The 19,424-nt window shown below is 40.0% G+C and overlaps 1 protein-coding gene across 25 annotated transcripts in view; it reads right to left on the bottom strand.

Moving 5' to 3' along the window:
* The window catches only part of LOC100702788 (neurexin-1a), a 248,608-nt gene that overhangs the window by 144,077 nt on the left and 85,107 nt on the right, over positions 1 to 19,424 (bottom strand). For 18 of the 25 annotated variants that reach the window (XM_019366989.2, XM_019366978.2, XM_019366980.2 and 15 more), the window contains 4 exons: positions 16,444 to 16,467; positions 15,150 to 15,311; positions 10,794 to 11,235; positions 2,643 to 3,026 (listed from right to left, as the gene is read on the bottom strand). In XM_019366989.2, the coding sequence (XP_019222534.1) occupies positions 2,643 to 3,026; positions 10,794 to 11,235; positions 15,150 to 15,311; positions 16,444 to 16,467 (1,012 nt within the window). The remainder of the gene's footprint in view (positions 1 to 2,642; positions 3,027 to 10,793; positions 11,236 to 15,149; positions 15,312 to 16,443; positions 16,468 to 19,424) is intronic. The other 7 variants (XM_019366982.2, XM_019366986.2, XM_019366991.2 and 4 more) reach the window with 1 other exon arrangement.

Genomic DNA, 19,424 nt, shown 5'->3' with positions numbered 1-19,424 from the left:
CAAATATTAATTTCCTGCCTCAGAACTAACTAAAGCACTGCATTCGCAACACGTGCCACATACTTTCATGACCAAACAAGCCTCATTTCACAACAGTGTCATGCGCTTTTGTATCATTTTGTTTTTGTGCCATTCGCCAGATTTCCATCAGTATCATTAGCATCTCTAAAGTGCAGTTGGAGTTATAAATCAGTGTCATCCATTTATACTCAAGGTTTTGTGTGTCTGTGTATATGTAGGTGGGAAGGCAGGGGGTGGGGGGATGGTTGGTTTGTGGACATAATAACTTACTCCCTCCCCACTCCAGTGGCAAGACTCACACCAGAAATTGCCTTCCCGAGTCAGACAATTGCTAGAAGACTGGGTCAACATTAAAAGAATAAAAAACAAAAACTAAAAGAAACACATATATTTGCCTTTTCTTTCAAAGTTAAGGTTTTTAAATGACTAGTCCAAATTTTCCTAATGACTACTTGACTAATTTCTGATGCCTTATTCATTTCCCAGTCAGTTCTAATGTGTAAACAATGTACATAATTAAGTTGTTATGGACTGGAAGCATTTCTCACAAAGCGAAAGCAAGAAAACTACAGGAAACAGGTCAGGAAATAAAATTATAATGGTCATCAAATGCAACCATTGCCATGTAGCCTTTGAAAGGTGGGGCTTGGAGAAAACATGTTGCTCCTGATTTTTTTTTTTTTTTTTTACAAAAACTTACCATATAAAAAAAACATAAATTAAAAAAATACCATATAAAGATGTTTATACTGCTTCTAGAAGCATTGCATCATCGTAACATTTGGTGCATCTGCCTAAGAAGACTAAAGGGTCATGAAGCCATCATAACAAGTAGAGGTTAGAGAGAAAACAACAGATAAGCACTGTCCACATACAAGTTACAGTTAAAAAGGACAAGGTGTGACTCTTCAGATAACTTTACATTTCACAATAGATCCGTTTAAAACACACCAAATAGAGTTCCAACTATACAACATCCATTTACTTTTGGCAATACTGTTTCATGAAGCAAGTGACTTCAGCACAGAGGAATAGCAAAAGCACGTGTGGAGCTGACACATGTAACTGTGTGGGACGTGGTGCATTCCAACCACAGCTGATTTTTTTCTTTTTTTTCAGATGAGAGAACCTGTTCCTGTTCCTGTTTCGGCGAAGATGCATCACGCTGTGATAACAGTGTCACATGCTTGGGCACTTTTTTGACATTTGCCTTGATTATGCATATGTTAAATGCTTTCACGCATTTGCTACTATTGCACCATTGAGATTTCATGACTATGCATGCTGCTGCAATATAAATCCCTTAACACTAACGCCAATATATAGTCTACTGCTTCAAGTTAGAATCTGTGATGATTATATGTATATAGCTATGAATTCATTCAACCAATATGGAAATATCCAATGATCTTTTACTGAATTTAAATAACTAATTAATTAAATCAAAATCTACAGCTGTAATAAAGTTAATATTGCAGTTCTCCTTAATAAAAGAACTATAAATTGGAAAAATGTATTCGCTTAGTCTCACTGTGTGGAGAAAAGGAAAATACATTGATCAAAAAGACCAGCAAATTAAAGCTGATCCTGCAGAAATGTTGAATCTCACAATTCCTTAAAGACACACCTGAAATTCTCTTCATACATTTTATAGCACAGAAAAATTTCTTGTACTTCTTTGCTTTCAGCTACCTGCAGAAATACAGCAAAATACTAAAACAGGAAGAAAAAAATCTGCTTTAGAGTACTAAGGGCAGTTCTGGAAGATTTTCTCAGGGCTAAGTTCAAGCAATTATAGCTTTTTATCAGACAAATATGTGACTATTGTTATTTTAGTATAATTTGCGACCCTATCAACTTGAAACACTAGTCAGAAAGTTCAGAACAAAAAGTGTTCTTTTAATTTCTAAGTGATCAGCTATAAATAAAAAAAGACAAATTCCTGGAGAATCGGGGTTAAGTCAGACATAGAGGCCTGAGGTTTCACGGTGTGACACTCACTTCTCCTATTTCTCTTCTCTGGAGGACAGAAGGATAAGTATTCTGCACCAGGTCTGGTCATGAGCGAGTGGTTTGATGAGGCAAATGGTTAGCAGAAGACAGCCAATTTACAGGCAAGTGTGCATGGTGGACGTGACCAGCAGTGTCTCGGTGGTGCATCAGTCACCTGCCACTCAACATAGTCGAACATCAACGCTCCGTATCCTGACTCATTTTGCCTGCTTCTCTGTTGCTGTCGGTCTCCTCCCGCAATTTCTCTCCTGCCTTAAATTACCACCAACCTGCTGTTAGAGCTGGCGATGTTCAACCATAAGCCCGGATAACAAAAAGACCACCTGCAGGCTTTTGTGTGTTGACACTGTTCAACCTGAACTTGAAAGACAAAGAATACTACATTCATGGCGGATATAATTAAACCAATCTTTTCCCGCTTTTCTTTGATGTAAATTATATTCACACTTTTATGATCCCATCCCTACATCAGAAGATAATGCAGGGTGAGGAAGAAGTGTGTCGCTGTGCAGCATCATCAACATTTTACACTGGCAAAGATTACGCCTAGGAGAAAGAAATTATAAGCAGTCTAACAGCTGGGTAGACAAAATGAGACAAAGTTCTACCTCTTTCGCAGGAGCGACCCAGGTATCCAGTCCCAGAACAGTCACACACGTAGCGATTCCAGCCTTCTCTACAGATCCCATTGTTTTGGCAGGGGTTGCTCAAGCACTGTTTGGGAGGCTCTTTAGAGCAGGAGGGCTTGACCCCGGCAGCTCTCTGGATCTCAGCCAGCCGTCTGACATCTTTACTCTGTCCGTCAATAAATAAATCTCGAATGCAGCCTACGTAGCCATAGTTGAGCAGTGCTGTCCACACCTCGGTGGGGAACACCAACCCCCTTCTATTCTCCGGTAAACCCCCGAGGTACAGGTTGTCATCCAAGTCCAGGATCTCACTTTCTCCAGGGGCTGTGTAGGCAGTGCGGAGAGTGTTGATGGAGATGGTACCTAAAAATGAAGATAATAAGTTATGGTTTTGCTGCTTTGAGGTAAGTAAACATTTAGCCTCCAAAAGCCACTATGCGTCCTACAGGACCACAAAGATGCAAAGAAGACCCATTTGAAAATGTTTTGATGAAGAAATTAACCTAATTAGTGTTATCCATCTGGACAGGGTCAGGATTTTCTTCATTTAGAATGACTGATGAGAGCTGATAAGATGCATTAATCACAGGGCAGCTAGTCTATTAGTAGCTTAATCTGGGATTCCTAAGAGTATCCTCTCCATTTTCCTTGGATTTGCCATAATAAATCTCCTTTATCTATAAAGCAGTGGTCATAAAGAAACTAGTGAGGAAAAGAAAAATAGTTGCCCTCTCTATCATTTTAGCCACCCTTCCCAAAAAAACATCGTAACCATCTTTTTGATCTTGATTAACGGACTGGAGGCTCCCCCCCCAACCCCCACCCCCACCCTGTCTCTCCTTCTGTTTGCCTCTCAAACACATAAACCTGCAATGAGAGCATGTGTGTTTCCCAACATGATTTATCACTCTCATTCAGGTTTAATTCTCGATCTGGAGCACGGTAAACAACAGCGGACATGACTGGACTGTAAAGCTGCGGAAAAGGAAGGCCTTACTGTGGGACTCAGACCGGGTGATTAATTTGTATATGGATCTGTTACTCTCAGTGCAGGAACCATTGTGGACTTTAATTAATGGTGGCTGCCTCCACTGCCCGCATCCTCGTCCAGTAATCTATATACCGTGGCGCTGAGGATCCACACAGGCCACTGCCTGGATGGATGCTTAAAAATAAAATTGCCATAGAGGCATAATTTGCATTTTGAGTGGCAGATGCATGCCATGGCAGATATGAAGGAACTAATAGTTGATTGCCATGGGCTAAATGGCAAAGCTGTAATGCTTGTACTGTATGTGGGAGAGAAGTGTAGCTTTTAAGTTACTTTTCAAGTCAAAGTGTTTATGTTGGGGAAACAAGCCCTAAGCCACACTTGAATTTCAGCAGGGCTGCCTAGCACTTTTTAGAGACACATTAGATATTAAATGGGGCATTTCACATTTCATTACAGCTACCATTAGCATGCATGAATGTACATATCACAATTAATTATACATATAATAAATATCTGCATTTCGTTTTTTTCTATCAAAGCCTTTTTTTTCTCAGAAACATCTTTCCACATAACAAAAAAATGTTAAAAATCACTGCATGTGCTAATAATACACTTGTTCATGTATGATCTTCATAGCCAAGGTGAGCCAGCCTTTTTGCAAAATTGTTTGAGAGAGACAGCTAAGGACCTAGTGCACAATGATTAACCGGGTCCCACTAACATGTTCCAGCTCTTTTCTCAGGGTCTTGGCCCCAGGCATCTGTTCCTGCACTTTCCTGCCGCCACCCACTGCCCCTGCTCTCTCCAGCCACAGCTGTTGAGACTTCCAAGCTTTGCACACTTGGCATAGGCCACCCGTCATGCAGCCAGAACAGCTCCCTTCAGGTTATAGCTAACGAGCTCACTACATCAAACTCATTAGCGAGGAAACTTTTCTCTGAGTAGAGCAGGTGCCCGGCTGAAGAATGAACATCAGTGTGGTCAGCGTGAATGGCGAGAGAAGTATCCACACATGCAAACACTTTTTTTTTTTTTTTTGTCAGGTCCCACACTGTGACAGGCATTTGAAGGAACTGGTTTGCAAAATTACTTTTGTGAATGAAGCAGTGTGCTACCCTTCATTTCTTTATATTTTGCCATCTTCATGCTTTCTAAAGGACGTACAAAGCTCTTCTTTGAGGTCAATCTTCCATTCTTTGTTTTTCTATCTTTTATCTGTTTATCTATTATCCAGGTATGCTTTTACTCCCTTGGCAGTGTGTTTAAGATCATTGATCATGTTGAAAAATGATGCTGTTGCCAATCAGATACTGTGCGGTGGATCAAAGTCTGATGGTACTTTTCAATCTTCCTGATTTAATCAATTTTGATCCCCAACACCACTGACTGAAATGCAGCCCCAAACCATGACAGAGCCTCCACCGTCTTTTACAGATGGGTGTAGACACACACTGCTGGACCTCGCTCCTGGTCTCATATACTGACAACAACTAAACGTGTCAACTTTGGCGTAAACCTGTTGCTGCTGATTTTTAGTCCAATTCTTGAGTAATTTGTGAACCTTTTCTTCCTGTTTCCCTTCCCTTCTTGAGAGCCACTCTTTTCTCATTTTTCCCAGTAGATAAATCAACTGATGGTCCAGGTGCATCTCTCAGGTTCTGTGTCAGATCTGTATTTTTCCCATTTCTAATGGCTTCACATTGCTTTCAGATAACGTTTATCTGCTGTAGATAGTTTTTTTTTTTAAGCTTTCCTCTTTTGTCCTCCGCTTGTTCAATTTCCTCAACTTTTTTAAGGACACCCTGCACATGCCAAAATATGCCAAGTGTTTGGCAAATAGCTTTTTGGTGTTGGTGCCAAAATACTATTTTATGCCTGTCACACTGTGTTATCTTTGGCATTTTTCAACTAAAGATTCACTATAGAAATAGAAACAAATGATACATTTTTGTAAGACGCTGCCAGTAACAAAATGCCTAAAGATAAAATTTAAAATTTGGCACACACAACACCGGTCCATCCTTTGAGTTAGGTGTCTTTGTTTATGCTTTAATGAGATAATAGTTCAGTGTAAAAGTGGCTTAACAAATAAAAATTCCTCTGAAAAGAGGCTGGTACTTGAACTGGACTGAGAATGAGTGAAAAAGCAGGTAATGTCCAATGAAAAACTTGGAAAGAGTTTCAAAAAGTCTGACCATTTTTAAAAGTTACGAGAAAGCCTTGCTCTTTGAAAGTAAAATTTAAAGTGATACTGTTAAAGTCATCATCGAGTTATTGGATGCTTTAAACCTCATGATATCTACACTTAAGTCTTATTACAGTCATAAAGAAGAAGAAAGAATGTCTGTCTAAATTGATGTAGAAGAAGAAGAAGAAAGATATCTACATCTCCTGGGCATCATGTGAGAGTGATGTATTTACTTCTCAAAGTCCTGTAAAGAATATGTGAAAGCAGAGTGAATCTATGTAATGTTGAACGACTACCCTAACAGAAGGGCATATACACACTGCAGGACTACTTATGTTTTGAACACTATTATTTTAATATCAGGGGGTGTGTCTTGTGAATGCTAACATTAAAGAGGAGGAGATACAGAACAAGATGAGAACATGGAGATAAAGCAGCCTGGAAAGAGGATTGGGGGGGGGAGGATTACAGATAAGAAAGCAGAGGGAACACAGCGGTAAACAGTGTCCTGAAAAATTAGTACAGAAATTACAAACGAGATGATCAAACTGATACAGAGGGCTAAAAATGTGACTGAATGATGACGCCAAAAATCAGCAGTCTAGCCAACTTAAAAGCGCTGACCACATTTCTCTCTCTATCCCTCTCTGTGGGCTGACCTGTAAGTGGTACTCCATCATCAAACCTGAAGGCAGGGGTCCAAATGACAGCTCAGATCTCTCTCACACTTTTTGCATCAGCAGCCAGGCTCAACTTGGCATGATGTCCCCTAACCCCACTCACACATCCCCAAAACATGTCAGACAGGGGATTACTACAATCCAGTTAGGGCGATACGGCCAAATCTCTCCCTGTGATTGGATTCTCTGTAGAAAAAGAAGCTCGTGAGTGGGTTGTGAGGATAGGGAATATGTTATCTATACGAGTGTGCGTGCCTGCCTCTGTTTGTTTGGTGTACGTGTGCATGTTTGTGTGTGAAGTAGCGCCGCGTGTGCCCTAGCAGGAAGTGTGGCTACAACACAGCAATGTCCGTGTAATGTCTCTGATGAGTGACCCACAGCACTTGCGGCCCAGAAGCCCTCACTTAAAAGCAGAGTGTCTCTTAGCGTCTCTAATGCATTGAGGGTTAGAAGATGCTGTCTGAGAGCCAGAGTCCATTTGCAGGCTTGCTTCCTGTAGGAAGAGCTGCCTAAACTAAATAGGGCAGGGATCATTATCCACCATTGTTACAGCTGCAGGAAGCGTTGCACACGGAGGACTGGGCTGCGGATAATTATGTCTGGCTGTTGTGTTGCACTTTTGTTATGAGTGATGTGCTTGGTGGTGTGTATTAATAAAACATCTGACACACAGATGAAAAGCCAAGAATACCATATGTTTGATGAGTCACGCTCTCGGGGGACTGGTGAATTCTTCTATGTTGTTTTTGAAAATTACCTTGAAGGACTTGTGTGTACGATTTAAAGGGTTCAATTAAGAGAACTAGATTGTAGTATTAATAATTATTTTCATCAGTGTTAAATTAGCTCTGACAATGAACTGTGTGTTTTCTCAAGCTTAGGACATAGGTTCATGTGGTTTTGATACCTCACTCTAATTTAGGGAGCAAGCATATGTTTGCTGATACACGGGAAAACATCAGACACCTGGTTAGTGTTTGCAATGTGTCTGCTCACAGAATTGGGCTTTATTATGGCATTTTCACTCATTTGTTAATTTTGTGTCATTCAGTTATGTTCTGTGCTTTGTGTTGCTACCAGTTGACAACAGTTATTTGTCACAGTTAGAAATGCTCAGTCTGGTATAATGGCTGGAACCATACTGCTATATCACAGTATGACATAAACTGTGGATGAATGAAATGTACAGAATCCTCTGTGCTCTTATGAGCTGCATCAAATAATACCACGGGCCACCACTAGCAGCCTCGGTGACAGATTATGCTGCAACATTTTATGCGAGCAATCGTCTGACAACTCTGGGCTCAGAATGAGCCCATTACAAAGAAAGAGTGTCATCCATGGAGCCAAACATGTAGCGCTGCTGTGTTTCAATAGTAGCCCAGAGTGGTCTGAAGAGAGCTGTAACCAAGAGAGTTGTTCTGAAATATGCAACCTCGTGGCTAAATGCCAGTAGAGAAAGCAGTGTGATCACATCACATCTGTGGTGGCCTGCCTACACTGGCTTCCAGTCCATTTCAGGATCCAGTTTAAAATTTTATTACTTTCTTTTAAGAGGCTCAATGGTTTGGCGCCACCATGCTTAACAGAACTTTTACAGCCTGCACTCCTACCAGACCACTGAGGTCTACAAACTCGCTGCTCTTGGATGTTACTCGCTCAAAAATAGAGGTGACAGAGCTTTTTGGTGGCAGCTCCTAATCTATGGAGCGACCTCCCTACCTACCTACCTACCTACTTATTCTTGCAGGCTTTCTGTTGTAGTTGAGGATGATTATTGTTTTATTTGATTATAGCTTTAATTGAGATTTATTGTGCACATTTATTGTTGATTCACAATTGTTAATACATATATAGAGATTATAATATATACATTTCAGGAGTGGTAGCCACACCATTACACACCATAAGCAGCAGTGCTTTGTACAGATCATAGAAACCCTGATGTAATAAATAAATAAATAAACTGGAAAAAAGCTTCACAATTTGAAGCCACTGTGTGCATGTATCTAAAGCATCCTCGCCATGTTGTTATTCGTATCACAAGGGAAGTCGTCATGTTGGCGAGACCTTTGTACATCCTCTCTACAGGCCAGTACGTAAGTGTTGATCCCCAGGACTTGAGAAAAGAAAGAAAAGTTCTTCTGAAATGTCATTAGTGCACAGCTCAGCACAGCACTGTGCAGTAACTGTCTCAGTCCTGGGAGAGACCCCCTCCTGTTTCCATGGAAACTTAGGCAGGGTAGACAGAGAGAACAGTGAGTGGAGAGCTCGATGAGAGAGCTCGAGGTTCTGTGTGCCCGTGTTAGTGTGTACATGTGTGCACTGCATGGGGGAGGGTGATCAGAGGTTACTACACAGATAATGAAAAAAAATCTAATTTAGCAAGACAATGTTGTTTATGGTGCGGCACACCGCAACTAAATGTTTTGGATTTATGTCATCTGAGAAGGTACCCACAGCTTTCTTCTCCCAGTGAATTCAATAGAAGCCACTCGGTAATGTTTATTACAGCGTATGCCTGTATTGTGTCACCTCAAACAGAGTATTGGAGCTAATTTTACAAACCTGTCAATGACTAATGGAGCTGAATGTGTGAAAGCTGTCACTATTTTAACATTGTATCTAGCTCAATTTGGAACTACAACCCAGACTTGCTTAGGGGGGTAATGAAACAGTTAATCTAATTTCCACCTCTTGAGATGGAGTGGAAAACATGGTCAAGGGGTATATCTAATTTGCAGCATGACATTGCAAGGGCTTGGCTCTAAGCTCACACTAACAAATTGCTGCTTAGATAAGCAAATCAACAGGGACCAGTGCAGGGCGACCCGGGGCTTAGAGGACACATTGTGAGAGGGGACAAAGTTATTTTGTTGCAAATATGTGCCTGGAATCGTGACATGTAGCCACTATCTGAAGTTGGGTTATCACTATTCAATTGGATTTTATAATAAATATGTAAAAATAATTAGAACAAGTGGAAGGGCAGTGTGTGGAGAAATATTCAAGTTTCAGTGGTGAACCAACTCTGGTACAATAATGAATAATTCCGTTTTTTAGAAAACAAGTCCATGACCCCATGAAAATAATTTTATTTCAGTAAAATTGTTTAAAGAGCTCCTTCTTTAAGTTTCTTCTGAATGCTGCGTTGTACCGTACACAGTGTGATCAAAGGGTTATGGCCCATAAAAATCTGATCTCCCCTTCAAGGTCATTTTCTTATTCACCACCAAAGTATTTTGAGCGTTGCTGCTATTTTTAGATCGCTGTGCAGAAGTCTCATTCTGTCCTGTTGTACCTGAAACTCTCTGATGCACGTTATATCTGCACCAGTGTGTTGAAACAGTGATCCCTCAACTTGAACTTTTCAGAAAGTGGAAAGAGCCGAACGCAGCAAGTAAATAGGTGGCTAACAAAGGTTGCGCTGATGATGCCGAAATCTTCCTGTGAAGTCAGTATGTCGGCACACAGTGACACGATGCCACAGTTCATGGTCGTAATGGCACTTCTACAATTGAAGAGGAAAATTTAAGCTAGGTAGGTATGTATTTTTGATTTTTATGGGCCAGTGCTTCTTGATTGCACTTTATATGTTGAAGGCTAAACTAGTCAGCCATATTGAGGATTACTTCATCACCATACTTTTTGCACATTTCTGGTGCCAGGAGGACAACAACGCACAAAATTAAAACTGTGTTTGATTGCTGGGCTACTGAAATGCTCATTGCCCAGCAATAGTCTCCCAGACATAGGTGAATAGGCACTGCATGTAATGTGGGTGTTTGTTTGTATGTGTATGAAAACACAAAGGAGTGTGGTGGCATGTCTCTGTATAAGTTCAAGCCTTCTGAAGTATTGTATTTTGTTTTTATGGCACTATTATTTAAGAAATCTTGATTGGAGATGGTCACTGTCTGCGCTACGAAGGAAATAAACTGCTGAGAAACGCATCACTCCTACAGTACTTCAAGTCAGGGCATGTGGAAGGTGTAAACTACTGCTGTGAAAACACTATTGTTAAGCCCACAGACCCTTTTCACCTACATGATAGGAAGTCAAGTAGTAGTCACGCAACCTAATATATTTTGTTGATATAAAGTACATCAGTTTAAGTGGTCATTTTTTGCCATGTTGCATATTTTTTTACATTTAAATGTATTGCACTCTCATAAAAGCGACAGATGCAGCAATAGGTGCCTATTATTGTTTCTTGCAAGCTATTCGTCTAAATATTGTATGTTGCTAATGATTTTTTAAAAAGTTACCCGATCTTCCATCTCGCTGGAAGTCAACATGGTACCACTCGCCGTCATTGACCTTCTTGTTGACTGCCTTGGTCTTTGTGGTTCCCGAGCCCATGTCCAGCAGCAAGTACAGATGGCCATCCAGCATCTCGATAGCAAAGAAGTCCACTTTAAGAGTTTGAGGACTCTTTGAATCCTTTGGTTGCTGCTTGAGTTTGCCATGGCTGAAAAGGAGAAGGCCGTTGGGCTCAGTGGTGCGGAAGTCAAAGGAGATGGAGCCTGTCTTTTTAGCATTCCACTTGTTGAGGATGATGTAAGACTCAGGCGTCTCGAAAGTGATGGGATCTAGAGTAGCCACGTTCTCGCACTTGAAGGCCACAGTGCCGTGGATCTTCATCTTGGGATCACCCTGCTTGGCCAGCCTGGACAACTCAAGTCTCACGTCATTGTTTTTGTATACAACCTGAAATAGAACACAAGAAAAAAAAGGTTTTAGTCATATTCTGCAAACCAAAGATAGGTTTGCAGAATATAAATATAATAGGGAATGTAAATATGCATAATTAAACACCGTGCTGTCCATGTGATATTTCATCCCACGACACAGTGTCATAAGCAAGGATCGCATGCCTCAGCTATTGGTAATCTTTGTCACACTGCACCTATACGTGACGAGCTGTGTCCACAGGGCACCAAATGTCACAGACATCATCCCGCTTTCTTTGCACCCATTTGAAGCCTTCACAACAAGTGCATAGTGGGTGAAGTGTAAATAGGTGAGAGATGCATTTTGGCTTTTAGCTCTACCGTCAAGAGACAACCTGAACATGACAAACAACTGTGACAATGGTTTGGAGAAAATGATTTTATCCAGCATTATCTCCCGGGAGTCGGTGTGACATGTGAGATGAAGAGTGATAAATCTAAACTAGTGGCTTGATTGCAGGTGTGGTGCAAAATGCTGATTTAAAGTCCCTGTTGGAGTATTTGATTAGAATAAGAGTGGTCAGATGATGGATATGCCTTTCTAAAGAAGATATAAATGAGTGCAGTGTTTTCTCATGCAAGCTCCAGCATCCGTTATCCCGTATATACTGTTGGAAATTTGTAAATCAAAAAAACCCCAAACATTTATGTCAATTTTAGCTACTGTTCTCAGACACTATAAAACAGGAGGCTTAAATAAATCAAATGTATTAGTGCTGTGACCTTTGAGATGATATAGAGCTAAGGTACAGAAGTGAAAGAGTAGCAGCCCATTAAATGTCATTAAAATACCAAATTTACTGATGGATGAGCTTCATTATCATACATGATACAGCATCAGTACATTTTCTAATTTGTTCATTTTTATTTACTGTTGTTTGTCTAACTAGTAAACTCCATTTGTGTATGAAGCTCATCTTAATCGCCTGATTTATTCTCATTCACTAAAATCCAAGAAGAGGCATATTAAATTCACTTAAGCAAGTTTCTCATGAATACTCAAAATATTGATTAGGGTCTACAGTTTGTGTAGAATATGTCTGTGTGGGTTCCACCGTAATTAGCAACAGTCCCCAAAAAAATTAAGACAGCTCTAACCCCGTCATTATCCAATCCCCATAATGAAAGAGTATCTACTAAGCAGCTGTAAGCAGCAGCTAGGATCCCTATGTCTAGTTTCATCCAATTTCCAACTAATTAACATTTCAGTGAATGTCAACATTTTGCATCAAAACATCAATGGAGCCGTTTTATTTTTCACCAGACACACTTGACATACTCGTACAAAGCTAAGATTTAGAGGACAACAAAGACTTTAAACATAAAGATGTTAAAGTTTATCAGGAAGAGAGATAAAAGGGGAACTACTATTTAACAGCCACCTCTAGATGTCAAGTGCACGGCTGATGATCTCTTTCACGCTGCTCTAATACTGCTAATTGGAGGATAATGTTAGCAAGTAATAGATAGCTCTATTACTGCAACAGCATGCACATTTATATAACAAAAGAGTTGTAATTGTATATGTCTGTTGCTTCCAGTGGGTCAAATCAAATGAGTTACAGCTGTGGAAAACACTAGCCATGTTTTTTATTTGCTGTCATGCTAAGCGTTCACCTGAAAATGGGGACATGTCCGATGGGATTGTATTTGCATGGAGCATTATGTTTATCACCAAGTCAGATCTACTGTGTCTAACTGTTCAGGTGGATGGAGCTTATAGCGGTGCTTCGGAGTTAGATAAGCCAAGGCTTAGTTTATTGTAAATATTGTAAATGCTACGTGACTGTATCCAACTGCACTTAACTGTGAGGAAATCAAACCAGGAAACTCTATTTTCTTCACACACACACACATATAGATAAAGTATATTTAAATATATACGGTGAGAGAGAGACTATACATGTATATTCACTCAGGCCTCTCAGGTCTACAGTGGCCACATTCTCACACTTTTAGAGATTATAGAAAAAGAAATGGAATAAAACATCGCCTCGCTTAAAAAAAAGTAAAGGAATAAATTACAGCCTCTCTGCCCGTTGAACTTGACTCATGCAGACAAAGGTGCAACAGATACAGCCAATAAACCCAAATCAATTTTTTATAGTCAAGACAAAGGGCACCTTTCAGCATCGAAGGAGCTTTGGTCTGAGCTACGACTGGTGCTGCACTCGTAGTGCTGCACTAATTTGTCATCAAACTAGGGCTGTGACAAGTGAGCTATTACTGCACCACAGTTTGTTTTGCCATCAGAACTAACAGGCAGGCGTGGCGACTCAGACTGGAATCTGCACACAAATGCTGCAACATGCCACTTGGAGACATGTTATCAATCAGGTCCCACAGCGTACGCTGTTAAACCACCACACATATTCTATCACAACACACTCTGAAGCTGACCTGAGATGGGCTTTTTTGTTTAATTCAACAGGCTGGATGAGAGGATGCAAAGAGCTTGTCAACGTACTAAAATGTCAGAAAAAAAATGAAAGTCAAGTAGATTGAACTAACTATGGATTTTAGAGCATGCAGGCTTAATCTCTTTTTATTTGATATTGACATTTGCATTTGTCTGGTAAAACTAAATAAGGAATATTAAATGATCCCATGAGCAAATAAAATACTGAAAATCCCCTCTGTCTCTCTTCTTGTAGTCGCTATCGCAGCTCTGCAGCATATTTAAAAGTTTTTGAGCAGTTCAATACGTGGATCTCAGGACAGTGAGGGCAGGCTTGGGAAGAGGACAGAGAGTAATTCAGTGGGGTAGATGACCATAAATGGGATGAACCAATTCCACCCATGTTGTTGTAACATCTGCAGCACCTGTGAGACATGTATTTAACTAAAAAAGTTCCCTTAAAAACACACTTTTAATAAGCTTGTGAACATTCCCTGCTCCACTCCCTATGTACTCATTAAAGAGAGATGCTTCAGACCTGTCCTACATGATACTGAGGACAGCAGTCTGCCTTTAATGATACCAAAGGAGCAAGAGGAGCTACAAAAAAGACAGGGACGAAAAAGTTTGAAATGAAAAGATAAATAAACTGGTCATTTTCAGTATTTTATAAATTAGCCTGAACTTTGCATAAGTCTCACAGCTCTATATGTTCACAGTCCATATTTATCGGTAAGAAAAACTCCTACATTTTACAATAAAATGTAAAAATTAAGATAACTTAGAGAAATTATCTTTACACTATAAGCAACAGACATAAAGGGGTGAGTGAGAAACAGTATTAAGTATTCAAATGGCCCATTGCACTGTGGAGGCAGGGATGTGCTGAATTCAATGCATCTGAGAGCGTATAACTAATGTACATTTCTCTATCTACTTTCTTGTTTCGCTCCCGCTTTTCAAGCACTATTAAGTTACATTTAGGAAAGCCCTCCACAGATACCGAACATAAAGAAAAAATGTTATTCTTTAAACAATTGGCCTAAGATAAAATCTGATAGAGCACACTCCCCAACAATAGTGAGGTGTTAAGCGTGTCAGGTGCCTGACTCCTCATAAAAATTCCACTCCCTGATCTCAGGATCACCGCTCCGCTTTGAAGTGCAGCTGACATAGCCGCGTGAAGCCCGAGGTAAATTCCACTCCAAGACAGACCTCTATACGTGTGGGTGTGTGGTGCGCCCGGCATAGTTGTGTGTGCATGTGTGTAGAGAGTCGCATGTGCACTGAGGGGGCAGCAGAGGCAAAAAATTTTGAGTCAGAGAAAGTTTGTGTCAGTGAGAGTGAGGAAAAGAGGAGAAACAAACTCAGGGTGTTAAGGATGAAATAGGGCCAGCTTGTGGGTGGGAGGGTCTGTTTTGGAGTCCTAAGGTGAAGCCAGTCATATCCTGCACACCCACCAGCCTCAGAGTTCACACAGAAGTGGTGTTTACCTCCCTGAGGCAGCCCATGAAGTTGTTGCTAACTGGAGATCCAGGCAGGTCGGCTGTGCTAGGGCTCCCTCCGACATAGAAAAAGTCATCAGAGCCTAGCATGGTGTAGTCTTCTTGCGTATATCCTGTGGTGGTCAGAATCCCGTCTACGGATATTGTTACCTAAACAACAAAGCAGAGGGAAAGGACACGCTATACTCAGACAGCCTACTATAATGTTATAGCCTTTTTTCTTGTAATCTAGGTCAGAGTTCCCTACATGTTTCTTTTTTTTTCTGAAACCCATTTTCATGTCTGTTTGTTTGTTTGCTTGTCTTTTTTCTTGTTTTTGTTGATTATTATTTTGTCCAGTTTGATTAGTTAGGACGACTGCAAGACTTAAAAGGAACACTATTCTAGTTAGAGAGTTAGTCAACTGCCCATACTACAGTGTTAGTATTGCTGCTACTGCAACGTAAAAGTATTTTAGCAGACACAAAAATGGTGTTAGTAAAATGTCATCTAGGTTAGTTCTTATTTATTATTATTCCATATTAGTATGTCCAGCAGACGTTTCTACAAAAGAAACCAGAACGTGCCACTAGGTTAGAAAGGGAGCACATGCTATGAAAAGCACAAATACCTTTTATTACAGGACAATGACTGAGGGTAAGAGACAAAAGAAGACATGCATGCATTTGTCTTTTCTTTTTGTTCTCACGCACACAAAAAGAAAAATCTCCCAATTTTCCTGATTGGGATACAGAATCAGTATTTTGACACTTGCCACAGTGTCAGATGCATGCACAAGCCGATGGACACTGTAAAAACCACAAAGAGAAATCAGAAAAAACACCCGAGACGAAATGACAAACACAGCTCAACCGTCACTTTCACGTCGACAAATGGGCAGTGTGGCATATGCAACAGGTAGTCAAAAGTGCATGCCATGCAAAGTGAATGGGGGATACAACTGGCTGAGCCAAAGAGCATCAGGCCAGCCAGACAGGAGAGGGTCCTCATTATTAACCACAGCTTGATGCAAAAGGCTCGAAATGATGCTCCTAAAAAGGTGGATCAAACAGAATTGGACAGGAAACAAGTGAAATAAAGAGGAGAAACCAATGAATGAACCAAGAAAAAGGTTTCGAAAAGTAAGCAGAAGAGTACCAACCGCAATTTCCCTTTTTTTTTGTAAATGACGTCTACAGTAAAAAAAAAAAAAAAAAAAAAAAAGGAAAGGAAAGAAACACACGGCAAACCCAAACTAAGAAACAATTAGAATGATATCTACCGAACAATGTAGTTTGTTTACCATAGCGTGTCCAATGCCTGAGTGCTTTGTGGAAAAGGGGGGAGAAAGGAAATTAAAAACTGTGAACAGAATAACGATTGTTACTCAAATAATATATGATGGTCAATACTGTTAGTACATTGTCAAACGGCAAAAAACCATACTGGTTAGTAGAATGAAACATTCCATGAATGATGTTAGTTTGTTTCCAAAGCATGTTAGTAACATAGAGAAAAAAGGGCAAAATAAGTTTAACAAGAAAAAAGCAGACCAAGGAAATAACAAGAATGCACAAGAGGTGCAAGTGCTCAACCAGTAACTCCCTGATTTCCTTCATGGTGGGGTTTTTTTTTTTTTTTTTTGCACCATTTTCTGTATGTGACTAGACTGTTGAGTAGCAGAAAAAAAACGTCCTTACCCAAGTCCCGACAAAAGGTTATGATTGACAGACATGGCTCATACGAAAGAATGCCTAAAGCACATCAGTTGACCCTCTTAAGAAAATTCCCAAGGCCATTTCTAAAACTTTATTATTATTATTATTATTGTTGTTGCTATTGATATTAGGATTCGTCTTCTTTTGTACTTGGTTTTAGGCTTGAGACCAATCCAGTGTATCAGACTTCCCACCGCTCATACAATACTTTACCTCCGTTTGGTCTTATTGATGAACTTTAGGATCACTTTACTGCAATGAGACAAAGCAAAGGAGACCCTGACACAGAATATGGAGGATGGCAATTTTGATTCCCCCGCAGAGCATGCACTCAATATGCTTTGTTTTCTTTACAGTTTGAATGCAGTGAATGTTCAAGCTGGCCAGATCTTTAGGTTTGTCAATAATCAATTGGCTGATTATGCAAAAAGAAGCTGTGGTACTGAGGTGAAGATAAACATTTCCCACGAAATGAGCAGGAACAAATCTAGAGATTTTTGGGTGTAAACTGCAGTCATGTGAAAAAGTACTCCCTCTTATAATTCTAAGGTTCTACATATCAGTAAATAAACAAAAAATATCCTCAACCTGACTGGATTATGCAAAAATTAATGCACAACTACTTTTTTATTATAGAGATTGTATTCTAAGAAAATATAGTTAAGAGAATTAAAAATAACCTGTTTCATCTAAAAATGATTTTATGTTCTAGTACAATCAGCCCCACAGTAGGAACATCACAAAGTATCTTTATATTTATCTACATATTTTCTCATCACACATTCAGTTCAACGAGTCCTTCCAGAACACTTAACCTTATTTCACTGTAACTTCCTGTAGTGCTAGTAGCATCTGTATGTTGGCATTAACACTTTTAACACTTAAGTCTGGTACTGTTGCTCGACAAAACCAACGACGTTTTTGGGTAGTTATTGATATAGTGCAGGACTGTCTCTATGTGTCAACTACAGGCACATGTGTTACACTTAACGTACATCACCCTGAAAGGGATTAAGGCAAGCACTGGTCTGAAAGCCTTTAGTCTTATCTTGTAAGAGATGCAGCCCCAGGCAAGAGAAACAAGTATTTTTGAAACGTTTGCAATGTATCCAGGGTTATGGGACTCTTCTTGAATTTGACAGTGCAAATTAGCTTGATTAATTAGGTGAGGGGTTTACAGTATTCAGCTTGAAAGACCTGTATAATAATTTTACATTCCCATGTTTCCTTTGCAGAGACAAATACCGCAGTGTGGTATTATTAGTTTTCTGCTTTCCTAAACCTAGATAATGTTGGGGTTAGGGCCCAGTGAGAGTGATTAATGTTTCCAAATCATCTAGCAGAGCCTGTGTGTATTTACGAAACAATATCCAATGAACTGGAAGCAAAGTTCCAGCTGTCTCGTCACAGCAGCTGTTGTACCTACAAGTCGAGATGCACCCAGAAGCTGAATCCACTTACTCTGGAAATGATTAATTATGATCTATAGGGCTAAAGGTCTTCTGCCTAGTTGGTATGTGGGTACTTCTTTGCACACAAGACACCTGTAGCAAAGGTTTGTCACCTGGGGTTGTATCCCAAATGCCATGTTGCTGATTCAGCCTTCCACCTGCAACTAGTCAGGCCCTAGAGAACTGGAGGAAATTACGTGTGCTATTGTAATAAACCCGGAGGGTAGACTGTTGAAACCCATGCTTTAGCAACCTTTAGTCTCAAGGAAAGCAAAATTTCAACCAACAGCTGACCATTACATCAGCTGAAACTGAGCATTCAGTTACTGGTGAAAGCCACCGACAGCATGCCACAGTGTTGTGCCTCAACAACTCTTCTGTCTCTTCAGGTTGGTCATGGGTCCAACTGATGAGCCCTCCAATCATCCTCAAGGATGAACAGCCTCTTGCAGAGAGCTACATCCTGACCCCATTTAGTGTATGCTGGCCTGCTGTGAATCAGCACAACAAACACTAACAGACCTCTGCTGATTTACTCCAGCCAGCATGATCTGCACTTGCCAGGTGGATTATTTACATATTTGTTAAGCAAAAAAGCTGTGCTTATTAATATCCTCATCTCATAACCAGGCTAGAATTTGTTCTGCTGATATCCTGCAACACTGCCACGTGAAAACAGGAGTTGTACCATCCTTTGGTGTTAAGAGGCCAAACAGGATTTTTATAAGAAATCAAATTCCTAAAACTCACGTAAAGTCAATACCCTCTTTCTTAGGAGTATACGGAGGTGAATCAAGACCATAAAGCAAAGCCCATTAAAGTCTATAAATCTGTGCTAGAAATTTGACTTTGGTGCTTCAAAGTCTAACCCTAGGTTTACTTATGCTCTACATAAAGGTTTATATTAGTAAAAAGTACAGTGTGCTAGCAAGTTCGTTTGAATACTTAAATACAACAGATTCATAATGACCAATATCACAATTGTACTAACATAAGCACTCAAATGTTTTTGTACCTTTTCTCTCCTTTTTTTCAAATATTATAATTTTTGTTAATACAGACTGTACTGTACGTACTACACTTAAATTTGAGTTCAGTTACATTTGTTTTCCCTT

The sequence above is a fragment of the Oreochromis niloticus genome, linkage group LG13 (genome assembly GCF_001858045.2).
Source record: "Oreochromis niloticus isolate F11D_XX linkage group LG13, O_niloticus_UMD_NMBU, whole genome shotgun sequence".
Lineage (NCBI taxonomy): Eukaryota > Metazoa > Chordata > Actinopteri > Cichliformes > Cichlidae > Oreochromis > Oreochromis niloticus.
This window is presented reverse-complemented; position numbering and strand designations above follow the sequence as displayed.